We start from the raw sequence: 17,881 nt of genomic DNA, 5'->3' as shown, positions 1-17,881 counted from the left end.
CATCCATGCAAACAAAAGAGAGAAATATCCAGAAGTGTGTCATTGCTGTTCCACAACCAAGGGTGAAAGCGGAGTTAATGGGGAAAATGGATCTGAGTTTGGAGTTTGGGAAAGAGGAGGAGGAACACTGCTGGAGGGCGTGAGAGCATTCCTCCCCTCAGAGTTCTTTATCAACAGAAATTATATCTGGCTTAAGCTGCAGAGAAGCGGTTAAGCATCCACAGGACTTCAAAATGGCCACCCTTGGTGTCAATACCAACCCCCACCCTCCCAATCTGTGCTCTGTAGGCTTTAGCTAATTTAGCTACTTGATATGTGGTATTAATATCTAATAATCTTGTGCAACTTCAGGGAAATAATTGTCTAAGAATGCATCAGGGTCTCGTCATCAATATTAAAGCAACATTGACTAATGTGAAAAAAACCCTTTTTTAGATCCATAATTATAATTTTCCCCTGGAAAAACCTCAAATGTGCACAAATATTACATTCAAAATTTCACTTGTGTGTGTTGAGTCCCACCTCTGACCCAGTGAACAACATTGAATTGCAATTCTCAATTTCAGTCTATTGTTGTTAAATCTGTGCATCTTCTCCTTGTGTTTACAAAGTGGTGATAGGGTCCACATTCCATTTCATGTTTCAGAAGAGATTAAACAAATTTATTCTGATCAATTCCTGTGTCTCAAGTATATTCTTTCAATTAAAAATTTGTGCTTATATAATTCAGGTGAATCTTAATAGGAATGTTTTGTATGTGCTCACATTAACATTTAGAGAAATGGTATTAAATATTAGAATATGTGAATCATTATTGCACAAACCAACTCAGAATTTGAGCAGAGCCCCTCAGTGTTCCAGATCAGTGCCTCCCCCCTCCCTCAGCACCTGCAGTAGGTCCCAGCTGCAGCAGTGCAGTCTCTGTGCAGTCTGACTGAGGGAGGTTTTTGTACAGCTTTGTATCACTGTGTGAGCGGGTAGCTATAACCCTGCTGACAGTAATAATCTCCTGCATCTTCAGCCTGGACTCCAGTGATTTTCATTGTAAACTGAGTCCCAGATCCACTCCCACTGAAACGATCAGGAATCCCAGATTGGCGACTTGTGGCAAGATAAATCAGAAGTTTAGGAGCCTGGCCAGGTTTCTGCAGGTACCAGTGGAGGTAGTGGTAGGGACTACTATAAATGCCCTGACTGGTTGTACAGCTGATAGAGACAGTGTCTCCCAGCTGAACAGACTGAGCTGCTGGATTCTGAGTCAGAACTATATCTGCCATTGATTCTGAAAAACAAAATATGAAAATGGATGACAATTACCTTAATACTGACAAACAACATGCAATACTCTGGTTAATTTGATAATACAATGAGGGCAATTTTTGTAAAAGCAGTTTTGTTGTGAGAAGTAAAAAAGAAAATGTGAATTATAACCAAAATCCCAAGTTAAAACAGAGTTGTCTATCTCACCTTGTACAAGGAGTCCCAGCATCACAAGCAGTAAAATGTTTGACCTCATCATAATGCTGACTGTTTCAGTGCCTGTGTAAGGACTGGTCAGTCACTGATCTGTACTGGGCGTTTTAATGTGTGTGGAGCAGTGAGGCAGGACAGGTATGCAAAGCCCCTTCCTCTATACAAATCCTGTCACACACAGTTAGAGGAGCTCTGATGTGTGAACAGTAGTGGGTCTGTAGAGGGCTGGGACATGTTGACTATTCATTGCTAATTTTAGCTGTTGTGATGCACGGACTTTATGCCCCACCCAGCTGTGCTCGCTTTTATATCTTGGCACTCTAAAAAAAGATCTGTTAATATCCAACACACAGCTTTTGTGTTACTAATTTTTGTTACAAATAGGATATACAATTTATGGGTTAGAAAGTGAGACTTCTTAACACAGACTGAGTTGAAATTACACAAAATGTGTTCTGAATTAGACATGCAACCGGCCTTATTTAGACATCAATCTCTTGCTGTTTCATAGGTATGAGGAATGCCGCCCCACCAAGGCATAACTAGGGGAGATATGACTGCATAGCAGTCATCGCAATATATGAACAGCTACCTGAGAAATGGCACACATACATGTTCCCACTTTCCAGCATGAATGAGTGCAAACTTAGCTAATCCTAGACTAACCCTGCATTTATATTATTAATAAAATAAAATTAAATAAATACTCCAAAATGGAGTATTCAATACCCCTAAAGAGTAGGTAAGTTAAATGCACACTTTTTTAAATTCCATAAAATGATAAAATCTAATTGTTTTCAGAAAACTCAACTAGATTCTAGAAGAAGTCGTCCTTCTTCCCAGGTATTTATGCAAAAAATGTTTGTGAATGTGGAAATATCGGAAGGCAAAATACCCCAAAATAGCGATTCAATTCAATACATGCCTGTGGCAAACACGCCTGCCACAGGCCACCGAAGTGGCTTTCCTTGGGGCCCTCCGGCACAGAGACACAGGGAGAAGATGTTCAAATAGTCCACATTTATTTACAAGGGTTTGGCAAGATGTTACAGCCAAGTGAGCAGATCTTAAACACTGTCATGACAGAGAAACTCTCCTTGTGTGGGTGGGGATGGCAGATTTAACCTGTGTGCAGTGATTACCTCACTACGCACAGGTGCAGCCACTCCTGTTCCTGGGTCCAATTAGCCTGGACAATTATCTAATTCTTAACCAATTATACAATTGGCCAGGTCTAATTAGCTTGGCCCAGGGCAGGTGTGGTTGCTTAAACCAGCCATCCCTACACCACAATGCCACTTTTAAAAATTCAATGAAATAAGGAAATCAGACTGTTTTCTGCTATATCCAGTATATTCTTGAAGAAGACCTTCCCAGGTATTTTTGCAATGGATTCCGTGCATTTTTACTGATGGAATTTTGAATTATAGGACAGCAAAATCCTACAAAATGGCTATTCACTTAAAGACATGAAACTATTAACAATTAAATGAAATAACTAAAACAAACTGTTCTCTACAAACTCCATGACATTCTTGGAAAAAAAGCCTTCCCAGGTATTCATGCCATAGACGTGCATACAGTATTTAACTAGACAGGAAAGCACGCCTTCAGCTTGCCTAAGCTTGTTAAATCCCTGGAGTAAGTCTGTACTGCGCATGTTGAGAACAAAATTTTGGAGCTCCCATTAGGTGAATCGGGAATATCAGACTATTGAAGGCAACATAAAACATCAGATGCAGCCATACAGGCCCAAGCCATCACACTGCCTTCACCATGCTTAACAGAAGAAGTAGTATGTCGAGGGTCCAGAGCAACTCCGCTCTTTCTCCGCACTTTCACCTTTCCATCTCTCTGGTCAAGGTTTATGTTTGTCTCATCTACTAATCAGGCTTATCTTTGTTTTTGTTTTTTTGTTTTTTCTTTTTTGTTGCAAATCTCTCCTTTCTGTCCTTATTGCTGATGAGAAGTTTACATCTAGAAGTGTAGCCTTTGTAATTTGTCTCTATGTTTTTTCACACTGTGTCCTGTGATACTTTCACTCCTAATGTATAGAGATCACCAGCAATTATTTGAGGATTTAGCTTTTTCCCCCACAACTTTTTCACCACTTTCTCATTTCTTCCATGGATGGCCTGAATGCTGGTGACTCCTAAGTCCTCCGGTATTTGCTTTCATTGCTATCAAGTAAGTTTAGAAACTTTGTCCTAATGCTTATGTTGACTTAGAAAAAGAGTACTTGAATGGCATTGTTGTAATATAGTTCAATATGAGTTAAAAACATATAAAATCAATACACATACTGAATTTAGCCCCATGGTTGTTTGCTTTGAAATACAAATTTGATTACTGCAGAGGGAAACAACTGCGACACAACTGTCCCAGTACATTTACATGAAACTGTAGTGGATCCTAAACATGATAGTGGTGGAGGTTTCCTAACAAGTTCATACCTCAATTGAAATCAGAATGAGTAAGCAGCTATATGCTGAAGATGTATTTACAGTAGTCCACTGTATTACAACTACAGTAGGCTATGTATAACAATGTATTGTTATTTCGTATGTAAGGGATGTGTCATGGTTCGGTGTTTCTGTTTCTGTTTTTCCTTTTCGCGCCGCCAGATGGAGGCACTTCAGTTTTTAATTTCTGTTTGTTCCCTCTTTGGTTTCCCATGTGTTAATTGTATTATTGTTGAGAGAGAGAGAGAGAGAGACACGCACACACACACACACATAAACGGCCTGAGGGCTAGAAATTGTTTGCAGGGGTGATTAATAAAATCTCATGAGCATCTCACAACTCTTTCTTGTAGTATTGTGTATACGCATTAGTGTGCTTTTTATATTTTTTAATGATACTTTTGATATGATATTTTTTAATACTAATGATCTAAATTATTGTTGAAATGCTTGAGACTCATAAAAATGTTTCCAGAATTGTTTATTTGTTGAGATAATTGCTTTTAATAAAAAGCCTTTGTCTTATTATGAGAAATGTTTGTCATTCATGAGAAACAATGCTTTACGCAATTTAAGGTCTTTAAGAAAAATTCAAGTTATCTTCCTTATGTTGCTGTTAATACAAAACTTTCTCATATTATTTTATATGTAAAACGACTAGATAAATACATTTTAACGTCAACTTGTAGTGTTACTAGCTTGCTGAGAACACATGGAAGGTTTGTACTCTCTTGTCAAATAAAAAACAAAAAATGTATAACGGAAGTTTGGTGTTTTAGCGCTGAGCCTCTCAGGGTCCTGGGTCAGTGACTCCCCCCTCAGCACCTGCAGTCGGTCCCAGCTGTAGCAGTGCAGTCTCTGTGCAGTCTGACTGAGGGAGGTTTTTGTACGGCTCTGTATCACTGTGTGAACGGCCAGCTACTACCGATCTGATGTAAACTCTGACAGTAATAATCTCCTGCATCTTCAGCCTGGACTCCAGTGATTTTCAGTGTGAACTGAGTCCCAGATCCACTCCCACTGAAACGATCAGGAATCCCAGACTGGCGACTTGTGGCAAGATAAATCAGAAGTTTAGGAGCCTGACCAGGTTTCTGCAGGTACCAGCTGAGTCTGCCACCACTGCTGTCAGTGTAAACACTCTGACTGGCTGTACAGCTGATAGAGACAGTGTCTCCCAGCTGAACAGACTGAGCTGCTGGAGACTGAGTCAGAACTACATCTGCAATTGAATCTGAAAAAAAAATGGAAATGGATGTCAATGCACATTTTAATTTAGTAATTTGCAGTATTCTGGTAAATTTGATTACTCTGTAATGGCAGCTTGCTTCAAAACAGCTGTTTTGTGAAAAGAAAAAACAAAAATGTGAACTATAACTAAAACCTCAAGTTAAAACAGTTCTTTCTTTCTCACCCTGTACAAGGAGTCCCAGCATCACCAGCAGTAGAATGACCAACATCATTATAGTGCTGCCTGTGTCAATGTCTGTGAAAGGACTGGACAGTCACTGATCAGTACTGGGGGTCTTAAAGAGTGTGGAGCAGTGAGGCAGGACAGGTATGCAAAGCCCCTTCCTCTATACAAATCCTGTCACACACAGTTAGAGGAGCTCTGATGTGTGAACAGCAGTGGGTCTATAGAGGGCTGGGACACGTGCTGTTTTTACCCTGTTAAATGTTCAAATTCAATATTACTATTTTTAGCTTTGTAATTTCTGATTTTATAAGCATAATTGGTGAAAACAGGCTGGTTGAATATGGCTTATCATTGTGTAAAATATGCGTTGAATTCATTCACGTTGCATGTTATATTTGACTTTCCAAACTCCCATAAAGAAACTACACCAGTCAGGCACAGGGAATTGTTCAGTTACAGTATATCCATTTAGAATCAATGAAAAGTGAAAAAACTGTATTATTTTGAACATTTCCTGATTTCACTCATATCTTCTTCTCAGTTTTTTGTGCAGTTGTATTGTGACAACTAGCAATGAAGATGTTTTTTTTTTAAATACTGTGAAAACTATGCTGACTGTGGAAAAGTTATTCCATGATTTAAGCCAGGATTTAGCATCATTTTTGTGCTAAACTGTAATTCCTCCATCAGTCCTGGAGAGCACAGAAAATCATGCTCTTCCCCATGTGCTGCCAGTAGCCTCTAATATTAATTTTGCTCTCAGCCAGCTGAGCAGCACAGCCACTGAATCTGGGAGCTCACATTGTGCAGCTGGTACAGGCAGACTGCAGGCACACAGTCAACCAGAGGAATCACTTTGTCCTCAGTGAGAAAGGGACAACTGAGCTGAATGAATCCCTCCCTCTTATGGTGACCATGCAGATAATGATGTGTTCCCTTCTACACAGCAGCTCACAGGATTGGTCAGCAGTGCCTATCAGACTGTAGTTTGTGCTCTTTTAGTATGGTGTTAGAGGATCTGATCAGAAGCAGCAGTGGAGCTCTGATTGGTCAGGGTGTGTAACAGCAGCCTGTGTGATGTGTGCTGGGAGAGCTCTGGACTGAGTGACTCCACTGTGATGGACTGCCTGCTGTTTACTGCTGATTCATGCTGTGATATCTTGTATTAAACGTCTTAAGAATAAATTTATTTTAAAATGTGATATATTATGTCAGTGCACTGTATCAGAACAACAAATGTCGATTGGCCAGGGTGAGATTTTGAAGCACAGTCATTGAAAATTATTCAAAATTACATTCCTTATTAAAAGTTTGGATACACTGAAATTAAAATACATGATAATCATTAATCATTTTTAAGATAATCAACCATAGCTAGGTGTTCCAGATCAGTGCCTCAGCACCTGCAGTAGGTCCCAGCTGCAGCAGTGCAGTCTCTGTGCAGTCTGACTGAGGGAGGTTTTTGTACGGCTCTGTATCACTGTGTGAATATATGTTCACTGTTGATGTAGTGGTAACTCTGACAGTAATAATCTCCTGCATCTTCAGTCTGGACTCCAGTGATTTTCAGTGTAAACTGAGTCCCAGATCCACTCCCACTGAAAGATCAGGAATCCCAGACTGGCGAGTTGTGGCAAGATAAATCAGAAGTTTTGGAGCCTGACCAGGATTCTGCAGGTACCAGCTGAGCCAGCTGCCCACACTCTGACTGGTTGTTCAGCTTATAGAGACAGTGTCTCCCAGCTGAATAGAACTACATCTGCCATTGATTCTAAAAAAACAAATCATGGAAGTGGATGACAATCATAATAATACTGACAAACAACATGCAATATTCTGGTGGATTTGGTGATACAATAAGGGAATTTTTTGTAAAAACAGTTGTTTTGTGAGAAGTATAAAAGAAAATGTGAACTATAACCAAAATCCCAACTTAAAATAGATTTGCCTTTCTCACCTTGTACAAGGAGTCCCAGCATTACCAGAAGTAAAAAGTTTGACATCCTCATAGTGCTGCCTGTGTCAGTGTCTGTGAAAGGACTGGACAGTCACTGATCCGTACTGGGGGTCTTAAAGTGTGTGGAGCAGTGAGGCAGGACAGGTATGCAAAGCCCCTTCATCTAAACAAATCCTTTCACAAACAGTTAGAGGAGCTCAGCAGTGGGTCTACAGAGGGCTGGGACACATGCACTGTTCACTTCATTTTTTCCAGTACAACAATAGAACGCCAACTTTACTGTTTCTGACATTGTATTGTATGATTAAAGATGTGTAACTGGTTCAGACATGCTGAATATGACTTATGATTGTGTTGAATAAATTCACGTATTGTGTCCATTGATGTCAGATTCATTGCAAGAGTTCAGAAAGTCAAGGACATCAGACAGGCACAGGGAATTATTCAATTACAAACTATCCATACAGAATTAATGAAAAGTGAAATACTCCATTAATGTGAATGTTTCCTGGTTTCAGTCAGAAAACTTTGCTTCTCTTTATTTTCTGCAGTTGTATTTACACAACAAGCAATCAATCAAATCAAATCAATCAAATTTTATTTGTATAGCGTATTTTACAGCAGTTGTCACAATACGCTTTACAGACAACCCTGGCCTAAACCCCCACAGGAGCAAGCCTAAGGCAACAGTGGCAAGGAAAAACTCCCTGTGGCAGATGGGAAGAAAACTTGGAAGGAACCAGGCTCAAGGGGGAAACCCATCCTCCTCTGGTCGGCTCAGGGTGCCAACTGGTGACCAGCATGTCAGCCAGTTTTATAAGATATGTGATGTGGCTCAGATGATGGGTGGGGCCGGGTGGCGGAGATGGGGAACAGCAGGTGGCGACAGATGTGGGCAGGGTGGAGGCAATGACAAAGAGGGGCTGGACCGCAGAGGTGGGGGAGATCAGATGACTCTCGAAGCACTCTCGAGGGTTGGGGCAAGAGCCCCTCCGGCAGCGTGGGGAAGAGGGTAGAAACGGAAATTAGGGAATTTGCAATATAGCAGACAGTGAGTAAGGTGGCAGTGGTATGTATTGGGGGGACCCCGCCAGGAGTAGAATATGGCTGCATATCTACTAGGACAGGGATGGAGAGCCCATGCAGTCATGAGGGGTAGACAACCATACCCGCCTATAAAAGAGCCAGCCCATGTAAAGTCGGGTCACAGCTGATTGACAGGTGACAGTAAGGAAAGGATTGCCACCTACAAAGCTCTATGACTACAGGCTTCTCGCACCCTGTCTCCAGACTACAACTGATTGTAAGCCTGAGCATAGAGGTGCATTTTTAATCTAGATTTAAATATTGAGACTGTGTCTGACTCCTTTAGAAATTTTGGAAACTGGTTCCACAGTAGTGGGGCCCTGTAGGAGAAAGCCCTACCACCTTTTAGGTTTTTGGAAATTCTTGGGACTACCAAATAGCCTGCGTCTTGGGATCGGAGTTACCTTGTGGGCTTATAAGGTAGGAGCAGGTTAGATATGTACACAGGTGCACGTCCATGCAGAGCTTTAAAAGTCAGGAGCAAAACCTTGAAGTCTATTCTATGCTTAATGGGTAGCCAGTGAAGCGACGTTAGTACTGGTGTAATGTGCTCATACTTCTTAGTTCTGGTCAAGATACAAGCAGCTGCATTCTGCACAAGCAGGAGACTCTTTAACGAGTTATTAGGGCAGCCAGAAAGCAGGGTGTTACAGTAACCTACCTAGACGGAACAAACGCATGGTTCATTTTTTCAGCATCCCCGACTGACAGGATATGTCTAATTTTAGCTATGTTGCGAAGCTGAAAGAAGGCAATTCTGGATATGTTTTTTATATGGGTGTCAAAAGATAGATCAGGATCAATGGTGACACCAAGGTCTTTAATGACCATATTAGGTTCAGCCAAACAACCATCACAGTTTAAGGTGAGAGTAGACAATTTCTCCCTTAATATTTTGGGACCTAAAACCAACATTTCAGTCTTGTCTGAATTTAGGAGCAGAAAATTTGAAAGCATCCAAACCTTGATATCTACAATACAGGCCTCTAACTGTGAAAGCGGCAGTGCTTCGCCAGGTTTCATTGAAATATAAATCTGGGTATCGTCCGCATAACAGTGGAACTCTACGCCATGTGCCCGGATAATATTGCCAAGTGGTAGCATATATAGCGAGAAGAGTACTGGTCCTAGTACTGATCCTTGTGGAATACCTTATTTCATTATTGAGGAGCTGGACTCTTCTTCTTTTAATTTGACAAACTGTTTCCTGTCACATAGGTATGATCCAAACCATGCGAGTGCCTGTCCATGAAGTCCAACACAGGCCTGAAGTCTGTCCAGTAGAATTCCATGGTCAATTGTGTCAAAAGCTGCACTCAGGTCAAGGAGCACAAGAACCGACACAGAGTTACGGTCAGCTGACAGTACGGGGTCACCATTTATATTCACATGTATGTTGAAATCGCCAACAATTATGACCTTATCTGCTAAAATTGCAAGGTGTGATAAAAACTCAGCAAATTCCCTTAAGAAATCAGAGTAAGGCCCAGGTGGCCTGTAAACAGACACAAGAAGAAAGGACTGCCCGCTAGCACTTTTATTAGCTAGATCGGGCTGTACACAGTTAGTAATAAGAACTTCAAAAGAGGAGAACATATATCCATGCTTAGGCGCTAGACTCAATAAGGACTGATAAATAGCTGCAACGCCTCCCCCTCTGCCTGATGGACGTGACACCTGAGTACCTATGAAACCCACAGGAGACGCTTCATTAATCGCAACATATTCATCAGGTCTTAGCCAAGTTTCAGTCAGACATAATACATTGAGATTATGGTCTATTATCAATTTGTTGACAAGATCTGTTTTTGGAGTGAGTGATCTAACATTTAATAGTCCACTTTTTAAGGATGGTTCACTATGATTAGTAGCAGCGTGCCGTGTTTTTATGACAATTAAGTTATCCACATCAATTCCACGGTTAGCTTTATTATGCGGTACATTAGTGAGTGCCATTGTTTCAGACTGACTGTGGCCAGATATCCTGCTGGGTTGATGCACAACTAGCTCTGTGTCAGCCAAGGGGTTGACGGAAGGGATTCAGTCGATGGGGAGAGCAGTGTTGCTTGAGCAAATCGCTGTTGGCCGTCCGGGCACCAGTGGCTTGCCCCCTGCGCACGCCTATGATTGGATCTCCTCCACCCCTTTTCAGTGTGTGCGCAGCTCTTGTGGCTGCAGTGTGAAACAAAGCAGCTGGGTGGTACTGTGTCGTTTTGAGGAGAAATGTGAGCTGTCACTCTCCTGAGCTGGCAGTAGGACCATATATGAGCATGCTTGGACATAGTTTGCAAATTAGGCATACCAAATTTAGTGCAATTGGAGATGATGAATTTAAAATTGACTGCACAGCGAAGACATCAGTTTGATCCCATCTGAAAATAAATACCTTTAATGACACCAGTTATCATCCATCCATCCATCCATCCATTATCTATACCTGCTTATCCTGGGCAGGGTCGCGGGGGGGGGGGGAGGGGGTCCTGGAGCCTATCCCAGCATGCACTGGGTGACATGCAGGTAACCAGTTATCATCTATGTATTGAATACATAATCAAAATACCTTTCTGAAAGAAATTAATTTGAATATCCCTCTCATTCCACTTCTGGGAGAATGTTCACATACTCTGATATTGGGTGAACTCAGCCAAACCTGGTCATCATTGTTGCTTGTGAAATGATTCTATGTGTTTCCGGTGATGTAGTGGTACAGAAGTATGTGTGTTTCAGCATCAGCTCTGCTAGGGGTTCTGTGTGTGACACGGAGCAGCTCCTCTTCAGCACAGAGAGGTGTGCATTCAGGGCTGTGGCTCATTGTCGCCCCCTACAGCCCAGATGTAAATACTGGTGTTCCAGATCAGTGGCTCCCCCCTCAGCACCTGCAGTAGGTCCCAGCTGCAGCAGTGCAGTCTCTGTGCAGTCTGACTGAGGGAGGTTTTTGTACGGCTCTGTATCACTGTGTGAATATACTTTTACTGTTGATGTAGTGGTAACTCTGACAGTAATAATCTCCTGCGTCTTCAGCCTGGACTCCAGTGATTTTCAGTGTAAACTGAGTCCCAGATCCACTCCCACTGAAACGATCAGGAATCCCAGACTGGCGACTTGTGGCAGCATTAATCAGAAGTTTAGGAGCCTGACCAGGTTTCTGCTGGTACCAGCTGAGGAAGTTGCCATTGTAAACGCTCTGACTGACTGTACAGCTGATAGAGACAGTGTTTCCCAGCTGAACAGACTGAGCTGCTGGATCCTGAGTCAGAACTATTTCTGCCATTGATTCTGAAAAACAAAGCATGGAGATGATGTCAATGTACAATAATGAATGTAGAAAAATATTGGAAATCAACATGCAATATTCAGGTTACTTTGACAATATAACAATGGCAACTCAAGTAAAAACATTTATGTCTTGAGAAGAAAGCAAAAAAACTGTGAACTATAACTAAAACCTCAAGTTAAAATAGTTCTGTCTTTCTTACCTTGTACAAGGAGTCCCAGCATCACCAGCAGTAGAAAGTTTGACATCATCATAATGCTGCCTGTGTCAGTGTCTGTTAAAGGACTGGACAGACACTGATCAGTACTGGGGGTCTTAAAGTGTGTGGAGCAGTGAGGCAGGACAGGTATGCAAAGCCTCTTCCTCTATACAAATCCTGTCACACACAGTTAGAGGACCTCTGATGTGTGAACAGCAGTGTGTCTATAGAGGGCTGGGACACATGCTCTGTTCACTGCTATTTTTACACATTGTGATGCAGGGACTGGGTGCCCTGTCCGGCTGTGCTTGTTTTCTCTCTCTCTCTCCTGTTACCTCTCAAGATTACCAGTGTACAGGGGGAGAGAACATCCTGTGCAGGTCTACGTCTAATACCAGCCTGGGTTTTTTCATAAAGCTGCGTTACTGAGTTAGCTGGGTAACTGTGCTGAGTAAACCCCCAAACAGCTCTTTATACTTCAGTCCATGCTCCATGTTTTGGAAGGTTCTGGGTTTTACTCAGCGCACTTATCCAGCTAACTCAGTAATCCTGCTTTATGAAACAGGGCCCTGTAGCTTCCTCTCCCTCATTATACTGTAGTGCTTTTATATCAGAAGAAAAATAGTGCTCTCTATCTCCTCTCTGTGGTCACACAGTGTAATGGCAGCTTGTGCCATGTCTAGAAGCTCAACCCATAGTGGTGTCACCTACAGCCATAGAATGCTGATTACTTGAAAATTTGGAAGGGAGCACAGGGTCAATCCTGCATTACTTATTCAAATTTGGCCAAAATTATACTTAAAAAAGTCTTCAGTAAGCATGAAAATTTCTCCTATTGTAAATCATGACGATACTTATGAACAATGCTTTTGCTCATACCTGCATCCATGCAAATGAATGAGCGAGATTTCCTATGATGTATCAGTTTTTTCACAACCGAGGGTGAAAGTGAAGACAGTGCTGAAGATGGAGCTGAGTTTGGAGTTTGGGAAAGAGCAGGAGGAACACTGCTGGGGGTGTGAGAGCCACTCTCATCACTGAATGCCCTGTAGCCAGTAGCTCATTGGAATTCGGTATTAATTTCCAAAGACGCTGTGCAACTACAGGACATGAATTATCCTAGAATGTTCCTGGGTCTCATCATCGAAATTAAGGGAACATTGACCAGTGTCCAAAAAATCTGTTTAGATCCTTCATTATAATTTACCCCTGGAAAAACCTCAAATACGTACAAACTTTACATTCAAGAAATTTCACTTGTGTGTGTTGAGTCCCACCTCTGGTCCAGTAAATGTAATCGAAATGCAATTCTCCACTCCAGTTTTTTGTTAAATCGGTGCATCTTTTCCTTGTGTTTACAAAGTGCTGATATCTCAAGTGTGTAAGTGCCAGTATCTCAAGTGTATTCATTCAATGAAAGGTTTATGCTAATATAATTAAAACGGATCTTAAAAGGAAGATTTTGGATGAGCTTACATTTAGAGAACTTGTATTAAATATTAAAAAATGAGCGTTATTAATGCACAAAACAGCTCAGAATTTGAGCAGAGCCCTTCAGTGTCACAGATCAGTGCCTCCCCCCTCAGCACCTGCAGTAGGTCCCAGCTGCAGCAGTGCAGTCTCTGTGCAGTCTGACTGAGGGAGGTTTTTGTTCGGCTCTGTATCACTGTGTCGGCGAGCTATATCCCTGCTGACAGTAATAATCTCCTGCATCTTCAGCCTGGACTCCAGTGATTTTCAGTGTGAACTGAGTCCCAGATCCACTCCCACTGAAACGATCAGGAATCCCAGACTGGCGAGTAGTGGCACTATAGATCAGAAGTTTAGGAGCCTGACCAGGTTTCTGCTGGTACCAGTGGAGGTAGTTGCTCACACTCTGACTGGTTGTACAGCTGATAGAGACAGTGTCTCCCAGCTGAAGACCCTGAGCTGCTGGAGACTGAGTCAGAATTATATCTGCCATTGATTCTGAAAAACAAAACATTGAAATGGATGTCAATACATGTTACTATTCAAACAATTTGCTGAAATCTGTTTATTTGGACTAGGCTATCATGTCAACTTTTGTGAAATCATTTATTTGGTGAAAAGTGAACAATGATAATGTGATCTATAACCAATATCTGAAGTTAATGTGGATCCATCATTCTCACCTTGTACAAGGAGTCCCAGCGTCACCAGCAGTAAAACGTTTAACATCATCATAATGCTGCCTGTGTCAGTGTCTGTGAAAGGACTGGACAGTCACTGATCAGTACTGGGGGTCTTAAAGTGTGTGGAGCAGTGAGGCAGGACAGGTATGCAAAGCCCCTTCCTCTATACAAATCCTGTCACACACAGTTAGAGGAGCTCCGATGTGTGAACAGCAGTGTGTCTATAGAGGGCTGGGTCACATGCACTATTCACTGATGTTTTTACCCAGTCAAGTATTTGAAAGTAAATATTACTGATTCTGACTGCACGGTTATTGATGTGTAACCAGTGAAGACTGGCTGAATATGAGGTATAATTGAGAAATATATGGTTATTAAATGTAGATATTGTGTGCACTGATGACAGGTTCATTACAAGAGATCAAACAGTCAGGGACATCAGTCAGGCACAGTGAATTATTCATTTGCTGTATATCTATACAGAATCAATGAAAAGTGAAATACTGTATTGCAGTGAATGTTTCCTGATTTCCAGACATGTGCTCTATTCACTGCTGGTTTTATCTCTCGTTTGGCAGGGATTGGATGCCCCGCCCAGCTTCCATCTCTCTCTCTCTCTCTCTCTCTCTCTCTCTCCTGTCACCTCTCCTGATCCCCAGTGTGTGCAGGACCATGGACAGCAGCCGCAGTCCAGAGTGGATCAGCCCAGTCAAGGCCCTGGAGCTACAGCAACTATCCAACACCTGGGAGCAGCCTGTCTTCCAGGAGCGGCTCCAGCTGCAGCACATAGAGGCTCCCCACCGCCAGATAAAAGGTCCACTTTCCAGATCCTGGGGACTTCACTCTGGGACTGCTTCACTAGTGCTGTGTGATCGTCCCCACAGATGCTGACCCAAGCCTGTGTCTCCCAGCTGATCACACACAGAGTCAAGGAATACACAGAGGTCTTATTGTTTACTTTAACAAACTGGGATCTGTCAGTGACACAAGATTGAAACTTCAACTTTCACATCAGTCTTATTATCCCTGGTATAGAACTGGCTCTGATCAAGACAAAACTCTAAATTAACTTAAAGTGGCCATTGTATAAAGAATATTTTCTGTTTAAGTTGTGTTCAAAATGAGGTCTGAGTAAGACTAAGAAAAATTCAAATTAAAAAAGGTTGAATGAATAACTGTATGGCTGTCCATGGCACTGAATTCCTCTGGGATTCGACGATAGCAGGAAACTATGACGCTTTCCAAAGAGGAGGTGAACAGCGCTCCTCTGCTCATCTCGCGCTACTACACCTGTCACAGTCACATAATTTATCATTTCACCTGAATCGAAGAGCATTTGTCACAGAATGTATTTTGAAACATATTTAATATTGATGACTCGTACACCGAAACGACTTTCGTTGATGAGCTTTCATAACATCATCTTCGTTGTCGTTCCACGATTCTCCAGCAGGGGACTTCCTAAGGCTACACAGGTCTGACAGATCAACAGTGTGCACAACAGGCAGGTTTTTGTATAGCCAGTTAATCAGACTGAATCACTGTGGTGGACTTTCGGTGGCGGGACCAAACTGGAAGTCGGCAGTAAGTGGCTATACAAACAAGGCTTTTCAACATTTTCCGCAGAAATATTAGAAGATTCTATCTGTTTTAATACATTCGTTTTACATTACGTTTCTGCGGGTTGTTTGCATTTTACATTCCACATTCTATTTTCTGCCGGCTGAATCAGCCGTCGAGCTAGAAATAAAATAAAAGATATGCATGTGAAAAGCTCAAAAGAGTACTATACATTTTCACATACAAATCCAAGTACATGCAACATTTTTTTTACAAGCGAATCGTTGATACATTTGAAAAGCTGCGTGAAGTAGTAAAGAATGGAAAAGCCAACGGTCGGCTGTGTCTCTAGAGTGAGAGGTTTTTGTACGGCGCGTGAATGAGTCTGTATCACTGTGGTACACTTTCGGTGGCGGCACGAAACTGTCAGTTGGACGTAAGTAATTCTCTTCCACATCCCTCACTGTCGATGTTTTTGCCTTCTTTTTTAAATATGCTGTAATTTTCCGACGTTCGATGTCGTGAATCAAAATTGTAATTCTGGAGATGCGTGAATGAAAAACAGAAATGTTAGTCAAATGATGTCAAATACTTTTTATTCTAGGACATTTTGACTTCAGGCAGTTTGTCTTTATCGTAGACCTGTTGATGTTTAGATGACCGACCTGCAATAACTTTCTATTTTGCGCTCGAGAGTAACTAAATTAAATTGCATTGGCTCCTTTGCCGTCGGCAGGATCACTCTGTACGAGCATGTATTTTATGGCACAGTCTGCAAAACGACAATCTCTTTCTCAGTAATGTAGAATAAAATAGTGTTGTCCACCTAACCCTAATGTAAAAAATTTAAATGATTTAATCAGAGTTATTTATTTTTCACACTTGAAAATGAAATTGGATCATAGCCTACTTCATACACTTCGTCGTTTGTGTTGGTTATGAAATCCGATCGTTTTATTAATTCAAATTTTATTTTAATGTTTATTTGCGATCGCATTATTATATTACGAATGTTGTTACATTACAGACTTATGTTCTGATGTCATAACATTCTCTAGTCTACAGTATATTATGTTTATAGATTTATATATATATATATTATGTTTATAGATTTTTTTTTAAAAGCGAGGAATTTCCAATGCAATGAAAATATTTACCAAATGCTTTTGATAACTTGATGTAAAGGTTTTATGAAAATTGTTTCTTGCTGCCGGAGTGCGTGTTCAGTTCATATACGTGAGGGAACACAACGGGAACCTGGCGGTTCATTCTATATGTTTTCAGCGTGAATATCATTATGTATCATTCTTTTGCAAGACGTTCTGCGTATTGTATTGGGTCTATGGTGGGCTACTGAAATAATCGACAGTTCAAGCTGCAAAAGTGGAGTAAATTGAAAGTGCTGCACTAGAAGCAGTTCTGGTTGTGATGAAGAATTTTATCATTACTAGTACTACCGTCACAATCTGATAATAATGGAATGCATGCAGACAGAACCTTTAATAATGCCAATGTACTTTATATTGTAGAATATAAAGCAAATGCAAGTAAAGTCTATTCAGACATTCCAAATAAGTTGTAAGTGATAACTTCTGTATGACATTTCACGTCTCAGTCTCATTTTAAGGACAGAATGATTGACACATGGGGGTGGAGGGGGGGGGGGGTGGTGTCCACTGTCTGACCTCACTGTTTCTGACCTGTCTCCCAGGTGACACAGTCCCCGCCCTGACAGTCCTGCCCCCCTCCAGTGTGGAGGTGAAGCAGGGGAAGGCCACACTGGTGTGTCTGGCCAACAAGGGCTTCCCGTCAGACTGGACTCTGCGCTGGAAAGTGGACGGTACCAGTAGGAGCTCGGGCGTGGCCGGGAGCGCCGGGGTCCTGGGGAAGGACGGCCTGTACAGCTGGAGCAGCTCCCTGACTCTCAGTGCGGATGACTGGATGAAGGCGGGGTCACTGACCTGTGAGGCCACAAAGGGCTCCCAGGCTGCCCCCCCTCAGACACTGAGGAGAGCTGACTGTGCTGAGTAGGGCGGGTGCAGGCCCAGCTCACACACTCTGATCACACTGTGTTTACCCTGCTCTGCTCTCAGCCTCTCTGCTCCTTACTGCTGCACACTGAGCTGGGCCTGTGTGTGAATCCTTCCTCCAGCCTGAGCTGTCACTGCTAATGTCTCACATGTGCTCTGCTTGTGTCCTCAACAAATATGCATACCTGCCTTCTTATTTGTGTTTGTGTGATTTTGGCAATAGCTGTTAGATAAAAGTCATTGAAATAATAAAGATTCTTTGAAAAGTTA

The 17,881-nt window shown here is 41.9% G+C and overlaps 1 protein-coding gene and 3 gene segments (V, D, J or C); 1 reads left to right on the top strand and 3 right to left on the bottom strand.

Annotated features, from left to right (window-relative positions):
• Positions 1-962: 962 nt before the first annotated feature.
• On the bottom strand, positions 963-1,547 carry LOC118233522. The segment is given in 2 exon segments: positions 963-1,282; positions 1,468-1,547. Coding segments are annotated over 2 exon segments (372 nt in total).
• Positions 1,548-4,786: 3,239 nt separating this feature from the next.
• Positions 4,787-5,420, bottom strand: LOC118233508. The segment is given in 2 exon segments: positions 4,787-5,169; positions 5,350-5,420. Coding segments are annotated over 2 exon segments (384 nt in total).
• A 5,736-nt stretch (positions 5,421-11,156) lies between these two features.
• LOC118233513 lies at positions 11,157-14,138 on the bottom strand. The segment is given in 2 exon segments: positions 11,157-11,671; positions 14,022-14,138. Coding segments are annotated over 2 exon segments (378 nt in total).
• Positions 14,139-14,347: 209 nt separating this feature from the next.
• Positions 14,348-17,881, top strand: LOC118234190 (immunoglobulin lambda-like polypeptide 1). Its single transcript, XM_035430612.1, has 5 exons — positions 14,348-14,371; positions 14,600-14,835; positions 15,472-15,512; positions 15,554-15,605; positions 17,293-17,881. The coding sequence occupies exons 1-5, from the start codon at positions 14,367-14,369 to the stop codon at positions 17,610-17,612; spliced, it is 654 nt and encodes a 217-aa protein (XP_035286503.1). The 5' UTR covers positions 14,348-14,366; the 3' UTR covers positions 17,613-17,881.

The sequence above is a fragment of the Anguilla anguilla genome, chromosome 8 (assembly GCF_013347855.1).
Source record: "Anguilla anguilla isolate fAngAng1 chromosome 8, fAngAng1.pri, whole genome shotgun sequence".
Lineage (NCBI taxonomy): Eukaryota > Metazoa > Chordata > Actinopteri > Anguilliformes > Anguillidae > Anguilla > Anguilla anguilla.
The sequence above is the reverse complement of the archived record's forward strand: the minus strand, read 5'-3'. Positions and strand labels throughout refer to the sequence as shown.

Bases quoted from the DNA above. Each gene is read 5' to 3' on its own strand.
- LOC118234190 (XM_035430612.1), top strand. The intron at 15,513-15,553 runs GTGTGCACAACA...CCAGTTAATCAG, and splicing joins ACAGGTCTGACAGATCAACA to ACTGAATCACTGTGGTGGAC. The intron at 15,606-17,292 runs GTAAGTGGCTAT...CCTGTCTCCCAG, and splicing joins GACCAAACTGGAAGTCGGCA to GTGACACAGTCCCCGCCCTG.